Raw genomic sequence first — 22,429 nt, 5'->3', positions numbered from 1 at the left:
TGGAGAGCAAATGTTTTGAGAATGATGAGGGCAATGAATGTACAAATGTGCTTTACACAATTGATGTATGTATGGATTGTGATGAGTCCTTTAAGCTCCCAATAAAACGATTAAAAAAAAATTTCCCCCTAGTCTGTGGGTTCTCTATTGATGGAATCTCTTTAATGTGCCTGTGTCTAATTATTAGGAGGCCCCGGTCATCTAATTTGTAGTCTGCTGCTTGTGTGCTTTGTTATGTTTGAGAGTGTATTTATGCCAGATGTGTATGCCCCATTTTATTATGGACGATCTTTATAGTTCTAGGTTGTATATTTAGGTCTTTGAACCATCTTTTGTTTGTTTTTGTAAATGTTGTAAGATATAGATACATTTTTCTGCAAATTTCTGCAAGTTTGTAATTAATTATATCAGTACTACTTGTTAAAGAGACTATCTCTTCTTCATTTAATGGGGTTCAGTTCTTTGTCAAAGGCTGGCTGTCCATAGGAAGATGGATTTCCCTATGGGTTATCAAATCTGTTCCATTAGTCTATGTGTCTATCATTGTACCAGTACCACGAAGTCTTGGCTACCAAAGCTGTGTAGTATGTCTTGAGATTGGGAAGTGTAAAGCCTCCTATTTTGTTCTTTTTTAGTAGTGCATTACTTATCTGAGTCTTCATTCCTTTCCATATAAAATTAGTGGTAAGTTTCCATTTCTCTCCCTCTCCAGATAGATATATAGGTAGATTTGAATCTGGATCAGGATTGCATTATATCTGTAGATTATTTTGTGTAGCATTGACATTTTCATAATGTTGACTTCCTATCCATGATCATTGCATATTCTTCCATGTCTGTATATGCTTCTATCTTTCCATTCTGATTCCTTGGAGTAGTGCTTTGTCACTTTCTTTGTTCCTCTGGTTAGATTTATTCCTATGCATTTCACCTTTTGGTTGGCGATTATGGCAATACTTTTTTTACTCAGCCATTTACTGTAGCAAACAAAGAAAAAGATGACAGATGGTATTGAATCTAAAATGAATACTATCTTTCTCTTCTACTTTTTATTCTTGATAATGGAAGGGTAAAGACCACACCATTTTGGCAGTTTATAAAAGCCATATCTTTATTTTTATACACTGCCAAAAATGTCCATTTATTTCAGACCACCACAGTCTGAAATAAATGATTTTGCTTGGGTAACTAAAAATGCGTTTTTAATGTTCAGAACTAGTTTTCCAATGGAAAGATATCCCAATTTATAAGACACTACTTAGGTAATCAAAATCAAGTTAAATCAACTAATAAATACTATGAACCATTAAGAAGCATGTGATTTGGTTATGCAAAAACCACTATCAAATGAAATTGGAATGACCTCAACATAGGAAAAAATTTAAAAATAGTTAAGAGAACTATCTAAATATTGAATTGATGAGATTCTAAGAACAACCTATTACTGTCACTACATGCTACTACTGTCACTACATCTATAAGTCTAGTCTAAATTAGAAAACAGACCCAATAATAATTATGACACATTTTATCATAGCTTTTCTTGTCAGAGATATAAGTTTTGATCACTCAAAGGATTCGTCATGGATCCCAGTGGTTTTGTTATGCACAAGGTGCTGTTCAATTTTAAGCAGCCAAGAAATAAACCAGAATTCATTATATTTTTACAAGTGCTAAGGATTATAAAATTCCTTCTCTCATATTTAAGCTTTATGAGTGGAAAGATTCGTCTGATTTAGTCATAACTCCACCCTGGCATCTAGACCAGGGCCAGGCCTATGGTAGGTACTCCGTAAGTATGAATATTTTGAATAAATGTTCTAACAAACAGGCCTAACTGGGGAGTGGCTGTAAGTTAAGAAGACAGCTTTAGGGAGAGAAAAACACTCAATGTGTACACGCAAATGATTGTTGTCTACTAAAGCTGCCACACACACCAGGGATGTGAGTAAACTCCCTTATTTCCATTGCTTAAGATATGACAAAGTAATAATAATTTATAAATTATCAAGGGTGCATGAGGGAGGGAGAGTGGGGGGAGGGAGGGGAAAAATGAGGAGCTGATAGCAAGGACTCAAGTAGAAAGCAGATGTTTTGAGAATGATGATGGCAACAAATGTACCAATGTGCTTGACACAATGGATGTATGTATGGATTGTGATGAGTTATACGGGCCCCCAATAAAATTATTTTTTAACAAAAACCACTTTTGAAACTCTTCTCCTCGGATCCATATTTCTTTTAAAACAATAAGAAATTATTCCTGTTCACAGGAAACTGAATGGGAGGGCAGAGAGCCAACAAAATATGAGCGTTGCTTAAGAAGAAGGTCTTAAGATATGACAAAGTAATAATAATTTATAAATTATCAAGGGTGCATGAGGGAGGGAGGGAGAGTGGGGGGAGGGAGGGGAAAAATGAGAAGCTGATAGCAAGGGCTCAAGTAGAAAGCAGAAGCTTACCTGTTCTTATAGTCCGAGATCTATACAGTGGAGAATTAACCTTGAAATAATTATCACAGAAACTTTCCAAAGACTCTTTAAAAATATGGCTTTGATTATCTGTCGTTGTATATGAATGCATCAAGAACTGTGATTGTACGTGACTTATTACCATAAACCAAGTTTATAATAACAAATACATGAATCTACTTAAAGAGGGTCTTTAGATATTCTTCCTAATCTTGCATTTAATCTTGCAGAAACTCTGTTTTCTGAGTACCACTAATATATGTATATGTTTTTTAATCATAAAAACTAAGAGGGGCCTTCCTAGAGTTCTTGAAAAAGTTCACTATTTTTTAATTCCATTTTCTGGTTTTCCATTTTCTAGAAGTTTTGTGAAACCCTTCAATATCAGTTTTGCTGCTGGACATTTCAATTTTTAAAGAGGTATCTGAGATAATTTTTGTCTTTTAAAAAGGTTCATTGGCATATACTTCACATATCATACAATTCAATCATATCAAGAAGAGTTGTGCAATCATCAATCCAATTTCAGAACATTTCGTTCTCATTGTCATTGTTGTTAGCTCCCCACTTCCCCCAGCTCCTCTGCCATGCCCCTATGAAATTATTCATCCAACTATTATCTCTATAAATTTACCTATCCTCAATTTCATATACAGAAAACCATACAAAACACAAACAGGAAGCAAACAAACAATGACGACTAGACAAATAGAAACATCTCAATTGAAAGCAGAAAATGATAAATGATAAAAGTATTACACTTTAACCTAATTCAAATTCCAACTCACTGTCCTTGAGTGAATTCCAACTCAATGCAACCCTATGTAACTCTTTACAGGAGTAGGAAGCCTCATTTTTGTCCTGCAGAGCAACTAGTGGTTTTGAACTGCTGACCTTGTGATTAGCAGCCCAACTTGTAAACCACTATGCTACCAGGGGTTCTTTCTTAATATAACTACATTTGCCATAATTGATTTTACATCAGCTTTCTTCACCATATTTGCTTAGGCACCCACTTTGTCTTCAGCGATCATGTCAGGAAGGTGAGCATCATGGGATGCCAGTTTAAGAGAACAAAGTGTTTTTGCATTGAGGGAGTACTTGAGTGGAGGCCCAATGTCCATCTGCTAAACAAACTTACTCTTATCACCTTCAAAGTATTCTCCATTACACTTAATACATTTATCGAATCAGTGATCCCATTCTTGGAAACATTTTTTCAAACTCACCTGTTTGGATGGCTGATAGCACCTCCCTCGTTATTTTCTTCACTTCTACATCGTCAAATCGCTGTCCTTTTATGTCCCTCTTCATTTGCAGAAACAAAAAGAAGTCACATGGAACAAGGTATGGGGAGTAAGGTGCATGGGGCTAGAAAGGCATGCTATTTTTTGTCAAAAACTGGCACACTCAGATGGCTTTGTGAGCAGATACATTGTTGTAGTTGTAAAATCAATCCCCTGTCTGCCACAAATCAGGCCTTTTTTGTCGCACACTGTTGTGCAATTTTTTCAGGACCTCTAAATAGAAAGCTTGATTAACAGTCTGACCTGGTGGAAAGAACGCCGAATACACTATTGCTTGACATTTTCATCCCTTTGGGAAGTTGACAGAAATCCAGAAGAAGGTTTGTCATCAATCGACATTTCACCTTTTCTAAAATGAAAAAACCACTCGTACACTTGAGTTTTTCCCACAGCACTGTCCTTGTAAGCTATGTACAACATCACAAGTTTCTGTGGCATTTTTCTCAAGCAGGAAACAAAATTTCACGGTTTTCTTAAATCAGCCAGAAAAAAACCCCCCCAAAACCCAGTAAGGTTCAAGAGAAACTGCTTTTACCAAAAAATTCACTGTGACCAGCGAACCTTGCTAGATGACGCCACTGGGTGCGCTAACTCAGAGTGAGTTGCTGGATGCTCGCCTAGTGGAGAAAATGTGTACTGTAAAAACTCTGCTCCGCCCAGCAGTCCGGTTTTTTCGGATACCCCTTTGTACATCCTGTGTGTATTTTGTTGTTGTTAGGTGCCATTAAGTCAGTTCTGACAGCGACCCTCTGGACAACAGATCTAAACATGCTGGCTCTGGCACCATACTCACAATTGTTCCTATCTTTGAGCCCATTGTTGCAGACACTGTGTCAATCCACCTCACTGAGTGTCTTCCTTGTTGCTGATCCTCTATTTTACCAAGCATAATGTTCTCTCCAGAGACGTCCTTCATGAAAAGATGTCTAAAATACGTGACTTGAAGTGTAGCCAACTTCACTACTAAGGATCATTGTAGTTGTACTTCTTTCGATACATGTATTCGTTCTTCTAGTAGTCTATGGTTTATTTAATATTCTTTATAAACTCCAAAGGCATCAATTCTTTTTTTGAGTTGATTTTTTTCTTTTTGAATTTTATTATTTTTAAACCATTTTATTGGGGACTCATACAACTCTTACTACAATCCATATATATATATATATATATATATATATATATATATATATACATCGATTGTCAAGCACATTTGTACATTTGTTGCCATCACTTTCAAAACATTTGCTTTCCACTTGAGCCCTTGGTTATCAGCTCCTTTCCCAACCCCTCCCCACTCCCCCCTGAACCCTTGATAGTTTATAAATTATTTTGTCATATCCTACACCGTCTGACATTTCCCTTCACTCACTTTTCTGTTGTCCATTCCTCAGGGAGGAGGTTATATATATATATCCTTGCAATCACTTCCCCCTTTCCACTCTCCCCTCCTGGTTATCACCACACTCACCATTGGTCCTGAAAGGATCATCTGTCCTGGATTCCGTTTTCAGTTCCTATCTGTACCAGTGTACATCCTCTGGTCTAGCCAGATTTGTAAGGTAGAATTGGGATCATGATAGTGGGGGAGGAGGAAGCATTTAGGGAACTAGAGGAAAGTTGTATGTTTCATCGTTGCTACACTGCACCTGACTGGCTCGTCTCCTCCCCGCAACCCTTCCATAAGGGGATGTCTACTTGCCTCCAGATGGATCTTGGGTCCCCAATCTGTACTCCCTCTCATTCACACTAATAAGATTTTTTGTTCTTTGATGCCTGGTCCCTTCCGCACCTCGTGATCTCACAGACTGGTGTCAAAGGCATCAATTCTTCTTCAGTCTCCATGGTCGTTTTCACATACATATATGACAACTGAAAATACCATCCCTTGGGCCCAGCCAGCACTCCTTAGTTTTCAAAGTGACCTCTTTGGTTTATAACAGTTAAAAACGTCTTTTTGCAGATTAGCCTGGTGCAGGGTGCTATTTATTCTCCTGTCCACTGCTGCCGTGGTGGCGATTGTGGCTCCAAGTGAAACGAAACCCTTGACAAGTTCAAGCTTTTCCTCATCGTGCTTGTTGGTCATTGTGGGGTTTTAGGCTGGTGAGATGGGCTACTAACCACATCAGTTGTTTAAAACCACCAGCTGCTCCTCAGGAGCTACATGAGCTTTTCTGTTCCCATGAAGAGGTACAGCCCTGGAAGCCCACAGGGCAGTTCTGTTCTATTAGAGGGTCATTATGAGTTAGGATGGACTCACCAGCAGTGGGCTTGGCTTTATATTGCAGCATAATTCATAATGAAGGCTGATCATTATCAGTAAGTACTTCATCTTCTTGGATTTGAGCAAGCACATTGTGCCATCTGCATACTGCCGGTTAGGAGTCTTCCTCCAATCCTGATGTTGTGTACGTCTTCCATATCATCCAGCTTACTGGATCTGCTCAGCATACAGGTTGAATAAGTTTGGTAAACTGATACAATGCAGACATACACCTTTCCTGATTTTACACCACATAGTATTCCCTTGTTCTGTTCCATCGACTGCCTTTGGTCTATGGAGAGGTTCCCTGTATTCGGATGTAAATACAGACAAATTGGCACAGCTGTGTCTAAGAGACACTATGTGTACACATTATTCTGTTAATTCTATTAATCTTTGCTGGAGAGACAAATTTTGTGAACACATCTGTTCTTTTATACTACTGGGGCATTTGCTCCCTGTGGTGTTAATTTACTACATACTAAATTACAGAGACCGAAGTCAAATTTAATTATAACAAATTCCCTTAAGTAGCAGAAGTGAGAGGCACTAAGGATAAGGATAAGAAAAAAAGGCAGACAGACATAGGTGGCAATAGGGAAACAAAGGGCTTACAAGAGGGGCTGCCAATGTGTTCAAGGGAAAGTTTAAAGATACTGAATCTGCTTAAAATTTCTGTAGGAATCTCAACAACCCTAGTAATTTTAACTAATTGGGTTAAGAGAAACTATAAATCTATTAAAAAACTTACAATGAAATCAGTTCAGACTCCATCTTCTAAAAACAGGCGATGAAACCAAGTTATAGACAAGCAACTGAAGATATATACACGCTCGATGGGAAACTATCTTTCACATACCTCTTCAGTCTCACCTTTGATTGCTTCTCAAGCTGGATCTTCTTCAGGCTTGTTACTTGGGTAGGTAATTTGGGAGTCAGTAACTTAAGGGGAACCTTGGACCAACTGCTTCTCTCTCCTCTGTCCACAAATGGCACGAATCAGAAATTTCTACAAGACTTACCAGACATGCTTTGCATAGGTTAATTTTTAAAATGTTTTATTGTGAATTAGGTAAAGGTTTACAGATCAACAGTTTTGTATTCAAAAGTTCGTACTTATTTTATTTCAACTCATGCACTGCAGTTCCCTCATTGTACCATCCCTCTCACTTTGCCTGTCCTTGTCCTCCTTCTCTCCTAACCCTCTCAAGTTTGTCACTGGGTAAGCGTGCCCTTGATCTTAAAGGGTTATTTTCACCACAGTTCAGCTCTAGACCTGAAGGGTGCCTTACGGCCATGTTTCAAAGGTCCACCTGTCTCTACCATCAGTGAGCCTGGTCTCTTTTATGATCTTGAGTTTTGTTCTACATTTTTCTCCCACTCCACTCAGGACTTTTAACTGTAAACTCTTTCTGAGAAGTTGGTGAGTAGCAGCCAGGCATTACCCAGGTCTTCTGGCCCAGAGTTGTGGAGACTGATGATTGTGTTCCTTAGTCCACCGGCTAAATGTTTTCCTGCGTCCTTTGGTTTTGATCGCTTTTCTTTTCTCCGGACAGGACGAGAACAACAGTTGCATTTTAGATGGCTGTTCATGAGTTTTTAAGACTCCAGTGGCTACTCAGGCAAGTAGGATGTAGAACATTGTTTTTGTGAATTGTTATGCTAATAGACCTTAGTGACCCCCAAGATCCTGATCCTGATCCCCAGGTGCAATGACTCATTCCCTCAAGCACTCTGGTTATGTCTAAGAAGTATGTGCTGAGACAAGAACTGGATTAACAACTACCTAGGGGCATGGCAGGGGAGGTTGGGGCAAAATGAGGAGCTAACAACAATTAGTATAAGAAAGAAGGAAATATTTTAAAACTGGTCATGACTGCACAACTCTTCTTAATATGACTGAACTACTGAATTGTATGAAATATACAAATAAAATTATTAAAACGTTTCAATAAAGAAATAAAGTAGTGAACTGGAATGATATGATCATGGGAAGAATGTTTCCCTGAAAAAGGAACATCCATTTGGGTTTCAAATGGGTAAGGTGTAAATCTGTGTCATTTGGGGACCACGGCTATTTATTACTACAGTTCATGCTAACTAATAGACTTCTGTGCTTGAGTTTCCTCATTTAAGAGACCGAGGGTAACAGTGAGCATCTAGGAACATTTTGTTAAGTTTAAATGAACTGTTGTCTGTTAAAAGGGTAAAAAGAAAAAGCAGTCCTGTATATACTCGTGTATAAACCGAGTTTTTCAGCACATTTTTAAAGCAGTTTTTGTGGTAAAATTAGATGCCTCTCAAGTAGAAAGCAAATGTTTTGAGAATGATGATGGCAGCAAATGTACAAAATGTGCTTGACACAATGGATGGATGTATAGATTGTGATAAGAATTGTATGAGCCCCCAATAAAATTTTTAAAAAATTAGGTCCCTTGGCTGATATTCAGGTTGGTTTATACTTGAGTACAGACGGTATGCGGTTTTGCCTCCAGTGTGCTCCACCACATTCATGGCTATATTCACAGTAAAGATAAATACAAATGTCCTCTGTCACATCTATGTATGTTCGTGGTAAACTCCCCTCTTCCTCCCACACCTGCTCAGTCTGCATGTCCACTCAAGCAGCCGTAGTTGCAGCATGGTGTACAGGACAGTATTTACTGTTGTCTTTCACTCTTGCAAACCTCCCAATGTCTTGCCCTGCCTCCATCATTTTTCACATAAGCATATTTTTAAGATAATTATCCAAATCGTTAATTCTGTTATTATGAGATACTCCCACTGGTTCATCATATAGGCAATACTCTTATGGTGAAAGGTCGTTCTGTCATTTTTACCTTATGATTTGAATGTCTAGGAAATTCAAGATCAGTGAGAGAGAGCGAGAACCTGCTGCCTGGAAGGCCTCTGAAAATTATTCTGAGTCTGCGTCTCTGAACTTGACATCAGGGAAAGAGAGCAGTTAAAAATGGGTGATTTGTGGGTTTATGTGGGAGGACGTTAATTCTTTTCTTTCCAAAGTCACTCGCCAGAACTAAAGGAAACTGTTGCCACCTTATTTCCTACTATTTTCTACCAAAAAGCCACTTCCCAGGTTGAGGTAGTTTAGTCTAAAATCTATAAGCTCCCAAGGGTTTTTCCCCTCAAGTAATTCTTATATTCTACTTGTGAGAATAGGTTTTCTTAATGGGGCGAGGGGGGATTCAGATGTAATTGAAAGATATCAAGTTACCAAGAAACGTTAAGAGGAGAAAAGAATGCCAAACGTTGTTTCCTTTCCACACATCTCCACAGAATTTCAAGATAAGTTCCATATTTCTTATCAATGTTTGGTAATACCCTACTGACGAAAACTGCTCTTTGAAAATGAGGTCACGGCTTAAGTGACTTGGTGAAGTCATGGGCCGTGCTGCATGGCACCAAACAACTGCCCTCTGCGCACAGGATGGTGAACTTCCCAGGCATCTGACATCCTGAGAGTAGCTGGGCATCTATTTCCACAGACAAACCACTCATCCTGCAGCTATAAAGAAAGCTTTTCAGAGAGTTTCAAAGGAAACTTTCACGTTGAGGAATGTAGGCTTCTTGGTCATGTCTCACAAAAACAAATCTTGAAAATACTCATCAAATTCTTCTTCCCTATTAAAGAAAAAGATACACAGTGATTAAAATCAATGAGTTAAAAAAAAGTTACCAGGTGTCATATTATATGAGCTAACAAAAAGAATCAAAATATTCTAATCCACTGTATTAGTTGAATCCTCTATCAATATAGTTCCATGGTTCAGCTATCAAATAATGCTTAGCTTCTAGGTTAATCAGAATTACACCCACATTAAAATATTTGTTTGATAATATCCCTTCTTTGTTCGTTCTCATTTTGTACTACAACCTGAGCAAGAAATGGAGGAAAAAGGAACTAATTTATTTTAAATGAAAACACAAGCCTGACTCTTAGGAAAGGTGCTAGTGAGTGAGAAGGGCAAACTGAAGGCGATGGTTTTCTAGTACTCTGAGAAGAGCAAATACATCATATACTTACAACAGGAAACTTTATCTAAACCCAAGCGTGGGACTCTGAAAGCAGAGGTTATTGGATTCTAATGCACTGAGAAATGAAAAGCGTAAAGTACTAAGTGAATGTCAAAAAGCCTGGGTGAGCAGTGGCTAAACACTCAGTGGTTAACCCAAAAGTAGGTAGTTTGAACCCATTCAGCGGTTCCATGGCAGACAGGCCACTCCCCAAAAGATGCCAGCCTAGAAAAGTGAACGGGCAATTCTATTCTGTACTATGGGGCCACTGAGAATTGAAATGGGTTCGACAGCACCTAACAATATAAACACATGCTAACACCAGAAACCAGAGTGGTGCAGTGACAAGAGCACAGGCTGCCACGTCAGTTTCTGTGCTAGCTCTGGGACAAGCTGCTTGATGTCTCTGGTCCAGGTTCCTTATTTGGAAGGTGGCTTCCCTCACGCAGATGGAATGAATGCAATTTCTTTTCTTTCTTCTGGGACAAGGGGCTTGACCTGGACAGTCGAGTTGTGTAGCCTACCAGGGTTTTCAGACAATGTTCTTTTGGGTCAAGTGTTCAAAGTGAGACTCCATCTTTTGGTTTCCAACAACTGTGAAATGCATAAAGCCACCACAGCCATGCTCAACAAAGAAAAAATAGTCAATTATAGAATGAAATCAAATGGATTTAAAAATGATCTGTAATTTGGTTATTCCCTGTGCTACTGTCTCTTTTCATTATTACATCAGCAAAGTAGGACTTTAGAAATTATAGTAAGAACTCATGAAATTGGGTGGCTCTCTGTGTAATTTAGATGTTTAGTACTTAATGATGTCCAGTCTCTATGAGGCCACAAAGGTCTCAGATTATGAAAGCCTTCTTAGGACTCACTCATATACCTTTAATGCCTCATAAGGCAAGTTTACTTTTAAAACCTATTATGTTGTTTTTGCTATAAACCTTCTTCAAGAGGAAGTAATATAGTTGAGGAGCCTCATTTCATTATGACAGTAATTTTGTTATTTACATCAATAGCTACTTTATAGCCTGATCTATATGACAACACACTTCCTAATTCTTCTCTAGCTGAACAAAAAGATTAAAGTCCCAGAAAAGTTGACCTGAGGCATAAAAAAAGTAATCTTGGTGAAGACCTTTTTCCAACACATCTGAATTTTATTACACTAAGACCATATTGGTTTGCAAAATGTTTTATAATAAGCTTAAATTAATAAATTATGATTGATTCAACAGGTCTGGTAGGAATCAAGATGTCTAAGGAATTACAGGATGGGACTAAAATTCATTGAACCCTTCCTGTGGAATAGTATTATACCAGGTACTTTATATTGTTTAATTGAATATTCAAAAAACCCTGTGCTTGTTAATATTTTATCCTTTTTAAATAAATCTCAAGTGATGAGCATCCTAGTGTATGTCAAGAATGAATAACATTCAAGCTCGACCTAGATAGCATTTCCTCCTCCAGCTCCACAGCAGAGAGTAACCAGTTTTGTCTCTGGTAGAGAAGGTGGGTGTTGGCAAGTAAACTGCTACCCATACACAAGTCTTCAAGGAGCTTCACGATCACAGCCCTTCTCTGAAGGGGTCTGACAAGCACCACAAGGTCATCTGTTAAAGCCAGCTGTTGACAGACTTACTCAGCAAGAAGCAGCTGTTAAGCTGGCTGTTAACAGTTAACAAATGATGTCCTGGAATAAACTCTCATCTTACCAGGCCAGGTGGTCCCTACCATTAAATAGACATTCACCATGCTCAAGTTTTTCATTAACTGCTATCAAGAATTGCTGTGGTCACGGCTGCCTAAACAGATTTACAGAGTATACCTTATCCACTAGCATCAGGACTTACTGTGATTTTTCATCAGTCTCTGGGAGTGGGCCCTTCCAAAGTTCAGAATCTGAAGCACTTCCTTCTTCATCAGACTTTCCTATTTTAAAAAAATGTGAGTGCAACATTTAACATTTTTGAACTCCCCACCAATACAATTAACTTCAAAAATGACGGCAGTTTAGCTTCAACTTTTACAGTTCTCTGAAAATTTAACTCTCTCTCCAAGATGCCACAAATTCTTTTCAAAACGAATAAAATAAATCAGCTCAGAAGACAAAGGAGTCTCGGGGAAAAAAAGGTCAGGGATTTAAAGCCTTATAAGGGACTTCTCCAAGTTACACTGAGTTAAAGCAGCAACTCACGTCGGAGAATTCTCTCCGGTAATACCGTCTTTGAGTTCGTACTCCTCTTATCTGTCACACACAGAGCATGCAGGTTCAGAGTTTTGTAGAAAACATATTTACGTTAGGGTGAAGTCCTAAAGAACCAAACTGGTATGTAATTAATATACCTTACACTAATTAAAGAAGCCTATTTCAATGAAGAACAGTCTCACTTCTGTAAGCCTGTTTCTTGGGGGAGGGGGATCTAGTAATATGCATCCATTTAAATTTTACAGACTTTTTGCTAGCAATGCTACTTTTAAAGAAGTTATTTATTTAGAATAAGTACGTACGTACCTTGGATATATGTGAAAGATGCTTACTCAATACGAAAAGCATTAACAAGGGACAACCTAAATCCTTAATTATTACAGACTAGGGACCGGTTAAATGAACTCTATACAGCTGTTTTTTAAAAAAGCCTTAGAATATCTTTGAGGGGGCTTCAAAAAGTCCATGGAATTTCTCCATGAACGTTTTGAAGTCCGCTCGTATATAAACTGCCATGTGCAAGACAGCTATGATATGTCAACTTTATACAAAGTTACAGAACGTGCACACAGATTCCAAATTATGTAAAAATGTATCTGTGTACGTTTTTAAAGGTTTATGTGAAAATTCCATTATATTTTCATTCCATTTTTTACAATCTTTTTGAAAAGCCCCTAATATAAACACACACATACACACAATTTTGACATAAATTAGAATACACACAAATTTATATATGTATTCTGAATTTGTAAGAAACCAAACATACTTTGCAGTGATTCCATTACCTGTGGGTCTAGAAAAACACTTTTTTTTTCGATCTTAAACATTTCCAAACCGCTATATTTTAAGTAATGAGCATGAACTACCCTTAAAATCAGTAAAAATAAAGGTTCTTCCATTTTGAAAGCCCAACAAAATACACATATTTCACATGAATTGTCCTATATTAGTCAATCAAAAATTATACATAATATACTAACAAATGCATTGTGAAGCAAGAAGATAATTTTCCATAGAGTAATTACATTAGTAAATAATTAATTCCTCTCCACTAATGGCCATTAGGCTAAAAAGAAATGTGGTCTAACAAAACAGGATGTACTTAGGTTAAACAAAACACAAAAATAAAACGTCATTGATTTGCCACTGTGCTTCTAGCCTTTCATCTGTCAGACTTTGACCCTTGAGTCAACATGAATATCTGAACTTTGGTCTTAACTGAATCTATTCTGGTACAAATTTTAATGAAAATGGAAAAAAAATGGTGGTGGTGGGGTTATGTGATACTGCACTTTTAATAATCTATAGACAATAATGATAAACTATAGTCTTGGGAACAAAAGCTCCACTCAGTTCCCAGGCAGCACTCGAACTGAATATGTGAGTAGAAAAAAGTAACGTCCTTTCTCCTACAATAAAGAGCCCTGGTAGTACAACAGATTAAGCGACAGTCCCCGTGAACTCAAAGGTCCTTAGATCAAAGCCACCAGCCCCTCCCAGGGAGAGAGATGAGCAGTCTGCTCCTATAAAGGTTTACAGCACTGGAGACCCCTAGGAGCTTGCTCTACCCTGTCCTATTGGTGTTGCTACGAGTTGGAACTAACTTGATAAAAATGGGTTTATTTTATTTTATTCTTATGAGGGGGTTTCTTGTCTCTTAATTCCATTTTCCCACATTTTTTAAGTCCCCACATATTATTGAAACTGACCTAAATAAAGTACAGAGGGGAGGAGGGGGAAAGGAAGTACGGAAACACTAAATAGACCTAACAAAGTTTTTACTACAGTGCTACCCTATTAACAGTGTCAGAGAACAAACTAGAAGGCCTGAAAGTCAGCAGAGATGAGAAGACCCTGCTGCTCATTTCAAAGGTCTTTACACTTGTTCCCTCCCAAGAGTACTTCCCATGTGCCAGCTTGCCTCAACCAGTTTTCTGATACCAGACGCTCCAGGTTTACTAAAAACACTTAGAAGATAATGAAAGCATCCTTTCTAACCACACACAAAAAGTGGGCAAGTATCTGTGGAAAACAAAGCCTACAAGGTTAGACTAAATAACTTTAAGATACGACTTTATGAACCTGTGAAATCTTGCTTCCCTGAATGTAGTGGCTTCACTACAAATCACTTGTGATCATTGCTAGAACCTAACAGGGGCAGGAGAGGTGTTGTTGAGGAATAACAGCTGTTAGAAGGGACAGTGAGAAAGGTATAAGTCACTGACATTTTTGAGTTGGAAGGGAAACTGGGAGGTCATTTAATCCAACTCTTATCCAATGAATGAACAATTCGCTACTTCCTGAGAAAACTCACTCTTCTTTTCAAAATCTTTTAAAATTAAGGCAAAACACACCGCTTTATCCATAGACCTGTTCTGCCGACCAGAGCCCCCAAATACATGTATGTAGCAATCTTGCAAATATCTAAATTTCATAAAACCTCCCTCCTCCCTCCCATTTCGTCACTATTTCCAAGCTAAACACCCACAGCCCTCCCAACAGTCTTCCTATGACACAACTTGTTCCTCACGTGGCTGTTCTCTTGCTCTTCTTCCAAGTTTTCAATGTGCCTTCCGAGGGTGATGCCTAAAACTGAACACATCTGTCCCCAACTGGGCTGCTAAAGAACGGGTCCGAGGCTCTGATGATCATAATAAAAAGCAAACGGGCAGGCTTGTACGGACTAACATTTGACCAAGCCAGGTGCAATATAAGCAACATTCCCTACATCTTAATCCCTCGCCAATTTCCTTTTCCATCTTGATCTTAGCCAAAAGGCCGAGAAGCGATTTCCTTTTCCATCTTAAACTCACACTTAACATTCCATAATATAAAACTGAAATGCTTTCCATTATATTTACAGAAAAAAATGTACATATTTGGCTCTCTGTGCTTAAAATGTGGGAACCCTGGTGGTCTAGTAGTTACGTTTTGGGCTGGGATCTGATGGTCCGTACTTTGAAACCACCAGCAGCTCCAAGGGGAAAAGACTGGACTTTCTACTCCCCAAAGAGTCCCGGTCTTGGAAACCCAGAGGGGGTCGCTATGAGTCAGCACTGACTTGATGGCAGTGAGTTTGGTTGGCTTATGCTTAAAATAGGAAACTTTAAAATGGTCATAATTAGGGAATAAATCATATACTTTTGGTCTTCTATGATTCTTTTCACCTTATACGAAAACAATGTGATTAATGTACATAGAGCAATCCAAAATACAAATAACTTAATTTACATGTTTTATTAAGTAAATACTTAATACTTACTATTTATAGACTCTTCTGACTTTTTGGAGGATGAATGTCCTAAAAAGGAACAGCAGTATTATATTAAGAGTCATCTTCACCCATGTTTCTATATGAAAATAAAAATAATCTATAAATGATTAAGGGTTCACCAGGGTGTGAGGGTCATGGGGTAGGGGGAAAAAGAGGAGCTGATCCCAAGGGCTCAAGTAGAAAAGAAAATGCTTTGGAAATGATGATGGCAACATATGTATAAATGTGCTTGATACAATGGATGTATGGATTGTTATGAGTTGTAAGAGCCCCCAATTAAATGATTTATTAAATAAATAGTCTTGGAAACCCACAGGGGCAGTTCTACTCTGTCCTATGGGGTCACTATGAGTCAGAATTGACTCCAAAAAAAAAAGCATCTTGCTGCCATGCAACAATTGTGGCTGTCGTTTTTCTTCACTATTTTTATTTGCTTATAGTTTTTTGATCAACCAAGTTTCTAAGACTTAATGCCCCCTCAATTAAATTGTTAGATTCTTTTCATCATATCTGAATACATTCTCTCGTATGGCTTGGAATACTTAGTAAACGCCAAAACCAAACTCACTACCATTGAGTCCACTGCGACTCCCAGGGACCAGATGGGACAGGAAGAACTGCCCCTGTGAGTTTCCAAGATTGGAAAATTTTTTTAATCATTTTATTGGAGGCTCGTACAGCTCATCACAATCCATCCATCCATCGATCGTGTCAAGCACATTTGTACATTTGTTGCCATCATCATTCTCAAAACATTTGCTTTCTACTTGAGCCCTTGGTATCAGCTCTTCATTTTCCCCTCCCTCCTTGCTCCTTCTCCCTCATCAACCGTTGGTAATTTATAAATTATTATTATTTTGTCATGTTTCTTGACTATCTTCCATCCAGGTCTATACACTTCTGAAGGTGGTCCTTCCATCTTTAACTCCTCACTAAAGCGTTCTGTGCTCTTGGGTTGACTGCACATCAACAGGGCACTTTTGGTATCCCCAAAGGACTCAGATAGTGCTTTTCTTATGTTGAGTTTGGGAAACAAAAAGATGTGGGAAGTAATTAGGTCAGGGCTGTAGGATGGGTAGGTGGGGTCTCCCAGTCAAATTCTCGTAGGACAGCTCTTGCAAACTCCAAAGAATGAACTGGTACATTGTCAAGATGAAAGATAATTCCTTGGTATACTTTTCCTAGCCTTTCTCTTATGAATATAGCTTTCCATTTCCATAAAACATCCTTCTCTAGCCTTAGTGGCACAGTGGGTTATGAGTTGGGCTTTGACCTTGATGTTAGCAACTGGAAACCACCAGCTGTTCTGAGGGATGAAGATGAGACTTTCTACTCCCACAGAGCTCCAGTCTTGGAAACGCACAGGCAGTTCTGTAAAGTTCCTATGAATCCGAAAAGACTTGATGGCAGTGGGCTTCGTTTTTTTTTCAGTAAAATTCTTCCTAGTAAGCTCCATGATTGTCCTCTGTCCTTCAAGATTGGCCATTTGGAATCCTGAAAAATAGTCGCCATCCCTTCTGCGCTAACTTCTGCCTTGAATTTAACTGGCCCAGCAGATGCCCTGTTCTGACTGGCTTTTGTTTGTAAGGCTCAGACAAATGTATTATTGAGAGAACTTGTCTGATGTCACCCACTGATTCAGAGACATGTTCCAACATGTTTTGTTTGGAATAAAACCACTCATGTAAGAATTAGAACCCCTAAAGCAGTATTTTTTTAAAATTACCATGGTATAACCAATATTTTCTTTTATCTATACAGAAATTTAAGGAGCCCTACTGATATAGGGGTTATGTGCTGGGTTGCTAACCAAAAGTTACGACATTCAATCCCAACAGTCACTCCGTGAGAGATGAAGGTTCTGCTCCTGTAAAGATTTATCATCTCAGAAACCCAAAGGAGCACTTCTATGGTCTGTGTTGTGCAGGGCCGTTAGGTGTCTGAACCGACTGGACGGTAGTGAGTCTGGATTTTTGTTTTTAATAGAGATATTCAACATCTGAAAGTGGTTTGCAAATAAGTTTGCATAACACTCCAACGGCATATTAGACGGATGAGCATCAGTTCTTAGTAAATGAGTACCATTCATAAAATTATGTTCTAAAAGAAAAATTCTTAGAACTGCAGGGGTTATCAGTGAGAGAAAATGAAAAGTACTGAAGACCTACTCATGTAATTAAAAACAACAAAACCCTATAACTAGACAGTCTCCTGCACTACGTCCTCAAAAGCAAAAGAGAACAGTTAACAGACCACAAGGATAGTAAATTACTTCATGGGCCTCTTCTAGCCAATGTCTCTATAACTCCCAGCAAACCTTTTTTTCCTGCAATGGGTCTGGGTAAGTTGTTGAGGGACGACACTGATAGGATAGGTGTCGCCAATGCGTAATTGTTAACAGGATACATTGTGATTGCCATCCTGTTGTACACAAAATTCGCCCTCTGAGGAGGGGAGCTCAAGGCCAGCAAGGGCCAGCAGTGGAGCACATCCTCTGAACACCGAGATTCCTGCACAGCGAACCTCCTGGATCCAGAAGACAGAGGTGACATCTAAGGAGTGGCTGAGGAACAGCAGGAGAATCAGGAGCCAGAGCATACATAAGACAGAGTGGTGGCCTTCCCAACCCATCAAGCAAGTCAAGCGGAGTGCTTTTGGGCTGGAGGCTGACAATATAGGCAATTCTGGGCACTAATCAGGGAAGTTAGGTTTGCTGACCCATGGCAGTGGAGCTAAGTGCCTTCAGGCTGAGGCTTACTGGAGTGGGGTGCCTCTGGGCACTTAATTTATGGAGTTTTTGCTGAATGCTTTTAGGCTGAAGCTCATAGCCCGGAGTGGCATTTATTAGCAGCCCTGAAGGAACTTTCTAACTGTGCTGACTGAACATCTACATCCTGAATTTCTCACCTGTTTTGTAACCTGTTAACTTCCTTGCTAAACCCTCTAACCATTGAACATTGTGAATTCTGTGTGGCCACTGCAATGAATTATAGAATCTAGGTGAAAAAGTAGAGAATGCTCTTTAAGACAGAACACACAGATGGGGGAGTCACAATCCCCCCCCCCCAACCTTCCTGAATAGGTAGTCTTGTAAGCCAAAGCTGTCACATGAACTGCTTCTTTAAGGCCTGTATAAGTCCCACGTGATGCACACCATATCAACTCAGTTGCTAGGTTGCTAACCAAAAAGCTGGAGATTTGAGTCTACCCAGCTGTGTCTGGGAAGAAAGTCCAGGTTATATACTTCCCAAAAAATCAGCCATTGAGAATCTAATGGTGCAGAGTTTCACTCTGGCACAGACGATTACCATGCATGGAAATGAACTCCGTAACCAAAAAAAGTCTTATGCCGGTAGAGCTACAGTGTAAAAATATCAATGATAGTCAAGACCTGCATCGCAGCAAATCGTTTCTGGGTTTTTTTACTCTTAGTTATCGCTGGTCATCAGAGAGCAAATAATAAAATAGGTAAGCTTCAGGTGGCAACAAAAGGAATGTGGCTCTGTCACCCTCTTTTATGGGAAACAGGTAACTCTTTCCAAATATCCAAAGGTCAGTAGGTAAAGATGAGGGCCCAGCTTACTCTGGGAGAATTACAGTGTGTCCTTTCAATCAGGATTCCAGTGTGGGTCACCAAGTTTCCTCCCAATTGTGAAGCTGCAGCTGAGAGTGCACTGATCTACTGATTTATGGAGTAGAACAGAGAGCTCCCTCGGTGGAGCAAGCACTCGAGTAGGAATTGGAGATAAAAGAACTACACAAGTCACACAGGCCCTGCCCTCACAGAAAACAAATGATTGCAGGTGTGATATGGTTTCTAAAAGAGAAGGTACAAGGTGCTACAGAGATGTGTACTCAAGACTTAGCCTTGTCTGGAGTAGGGCAAAAGCTGTCCAGGAAGGCATTCCTGAGAAACTGATCTTAGCCGAAACCTCAAAGATGAGGTGGCCTTTGGGGAAGGGTGGTGGTGAAAGAGGTAAGATTTTGAACTCTTTGCCAAGACAATCTACGTAATTAAGTACCTTGTTCTGCCCATACATCCCAAAGTAGAATGGTCCTCAAAGTCATGTGATTTCTGATTTATTTTTATTTTTCTATCAATACATTTAACCATTTGTTTTTCCATCTATCGATCTGTTACATTTAGATTTGTCTAATGATGGTAAATGGAAGAGAAGTTCTAAGAGTGAGCCCCGGGAACTCTACCACCTCAGGGTCTGAGGACGGATAACATCCCAAAGAGCCTGCGCTCAGGTCAGAGAGCTAGAACCAAGTCTGCAGTTCAAATGTAGCTGAGGTGCCATGCCCGTATTAACTACTCTGCAAATTTAGGCCAAATTAAGGTGGGAAGTACAAGAGGGAATCCTACCAATATCAATCTAGTTCCAGATAATCCCAGAGATAATGTCAGAGTTCCAAAGGTTTTCCTAAAAGTTTGCTAATCTTTTATCATTTTATCAATTCATAATTGTGAGATGTAACACAGTAAACAGCTTTCTAGCACATAAAGATGAACAACGTTTTTAAATCAAATGAGATTTCCACATGAATTAAAGTGTATTTTAGAGTTGGGAAATGGCTAAAGTTGAAACAGGGCACTCTGCTTCAAACACCTTTCTCAATAAACAATAGAAAACAGGATCTTGCCCTCACAAGTTTGCAAAGATAAAAACTCTTATATGCTGGAATATTTTAATATTGACTATATAAACACAAGTTTATGGTGATATAAAAAAAGGTGGAAACATGCATGTATGAATACAAGATACCTACTTATCTTCATAGCTAGAGCAAGGGAGCCCTCTCTTGTCCAAGTATTATATTAACATTGGCCTAACTCTAATTCTATCTTGCATTCTCTACTTACTTAAGTCTGATGATCTATTGTTTACTTCTAATATATGCCAGAAAATTTGGGTCTACTTTATTATGGGGCCAAAAAACCCACTAGAAATAACCTTCATTCAACATAGTAAATATGTGCCCTGTATGATGCAAAATGTACTTACATGTAGGATCTTATCTCAACTTTTGAACAATTCGAAGGTAGAAACTATTGTTTCTTACACATGAAGATATTGATACTTAGTTAAAAAAGGCTGCTGAGAAAAAATAATTGATAGATTTGAATCACCTAATTATTTACTAAGTATGCGCACAGCATCATACTAGGTTCTGAGGACACAGACATACAAGGGGGCTTCAGGAAAGTTTGTGGGAAAATCCACTACTTTTTAATTTCATTTTTCACATATATTTTAGGCCCCGTAGCATATCAATCTCATTTCAAGAAGTTCATAAATTAGTATGAAAGTCATACTATCATTATAACTAAAATGATAGTATTATAATTTTATATTGACTTAAATAGACAATGTACTGTTTCACAGCGTTCAAAGTGCCTTTCGCATTTTTTGCTGATTCTTCTGAATGTGACTGGGTAGTAGAGAGAGCCTTACAGATGTGAGGAAAATAAAACTCAAGAAATTCAGTGACTTGCTCAAGGTCACAAGCCTGTAAATGGCAAAGCCAGAAATTAGAATCCTGTTTATATTATACTACCTGCCAAAGATGAATCAGGGGTAGCCTATTCTTAAAGCTCCTGTGGGTGCTGTTCTTGACTATCAAGCAGAGTAGAACTGCGCCATAACGCTTTCATGGCTGGGACCTTTTGGATGCAGACTGTCAGGTCAGTCTCCCAAAGTTTCGCTGGGTTCCAGCTTCTCTGGGTTTCAACTACCACCTTGTCCAGACTCTAGGAGTTGAGCATGAAGCTATATCTGAGCCTCGCAGGGATGCCTTTTAGCCCCCTTTGTGCCATGCAAATCCACATCAAGCTTTCCAACCACCATCTTTCAACTACTATAACACAAAATTTTAAATACATTCACCAATTAGATTTTAGATGGTAGACACATTCAAATTACATTTAAGGTTCATAAATAGAAGAGTGGATAGTGTATCTTAATTTCTATTTACCTTTATACTTTTGGGGGGAAGTTTCTTCTTCAGAAGATAGTCTAGATTTTTTATGGGATGACTCTTCACCACCTTTTTTGGTTTTACTCTTTCTGGTCTTTAATTTGACTTCCTTTTTCCTTTATGGAAGCAATATAAAATAAAAATTAACTTTTCAACTGATCTATACAAAAAATAAAACCGAATGAATAAAATAATAAAATCAGTGAAAGTACCCATCTTAAAATGTAATTTATATAATAAGATGCTCTTAAGGGCGTGTATAAATATTTTAGGTAAGTATATTCATTTTTTTCAGTTGTTTCATCACTCATTCATTTAATTAATCAATCATTTTATTAGGAGCTCTTATAGCTCTTCTAACCATAGATATATCAATTGTATCAAGCACATTCATACATATGTTGCCATCATCATTTTCCAAACATTTTCTTTCTCCTTAAGCCCTTGGTATTAGTTACCCTTCCCCCACCTCCCCAGCCCTCCCACCCTCATGGACCCCCGATAAATTCTAAGTTTTTATCTCATGTCTTACACTGTCCACTGTCTCCCTTCACCCACAGTTCTATTATTTGTCCCCTTGGGAGGGGGTTTTATACATTGATAATTGTAGTCGGTCCCCGTTTCTCCCCCTTCTCCCACCTCCCACCCACCCTCATGGTATTGCTACTCCCATTACTGTTCCTGAGGGGTTTATCTTTCCTGGATTCTGTATGTCAAGAGCTATTATCTTTGTACATGCTCCAGTCTAGCCGGATTTGTAAGGTAGAACTGGGGTCATGATAGTGGGGGAGAGGAAGCATTAAAGAACTAGAGGACTGTTGTGTGTCCCGTCGGTGCATTGCTGCATCCTGACTCTTTCCTTCCTGTGACCTTTCTGTGAGGGGA

General features: G+C 38.8%; 1 protein-coding gene and 1 long non-coding RNA gene across 3 annotated transcripts in view; both read right to left on the bottom strand.

Annotated features, from left to right (window-relative positions):
* Positions 1-7,897, bottom strand: part of LOC123521813 — a 12,224-nt gene extending 4,327 nt beyond the window's left edge. The window contains exons 1-2 of one of the 2 annotated variants that reach the window (XR_006680151.1): positions 6,898-7,897; positions 6,036-6,215 (exon numbers count right to left, since the gene is read on the bottom strand). This is a non-coding gene — a long non-coding RNA (uncharacterized LOC123521813). Of the gene's footprint in view, positions 1-6,035 lie in introns of both variants that reach the window. The other variant, XR_006680150.1, reaches the window with a different exon arrangement.
* Positions 7,898-9,282: 1,385 nt separating this feature from the next.
* The window catches only part of LOC101657804 (protein FRA10AC1), a 30,922-nt gene continuing 17,775 nt past the window's right edge, over positions 9,283-22,429 (bottom strand). The window contains exons 11-14 of the mRNA XM_004701063.2: positions 21,542-21,660; positions 15,551-15,589; positions 11,930-12,008; positions 9,283-9,680 (exon numbers count right to left, since the gene is read on the bottom strand). Coding sequence (XP_004701120.1) covers positions 9,638-9,680; positions 11,930-12,008; positions 15,551-15,589; positions 21,542-21,660 — 280 coding nt within the window. The 3' untranslated portion in view covers positions 9,283-9,637. The remainder of the gene's footprint in view (positions 9,681-11,929; positions 12,009-15,550; positions 15,590-21,541; positions 21,661-22,429) is intronic.

The sequence above is a fragment of the Echinops telfairi genome, unplaced genomic scaffold, assembly GCF_000313985.2.
Source record: "Echinops telfairi isolate 266 unplaced genomic scaffold, ASM31398v2 ScPeMD7_70;HRSCAF=299, whole genome shotgun sequence".
Classification (NCBI taxonomy): domain Eukaryota; kingdom Metazoa; phylum Chordata; class Mammalia; order Afrosoricida; family Tenrecidae; genus Echinops; species Echinops telfairi.
Note: the sequence above shows the minus strand (reverse complement) of the source record. Positions and strands in the feature narration are given on the sequence as shown.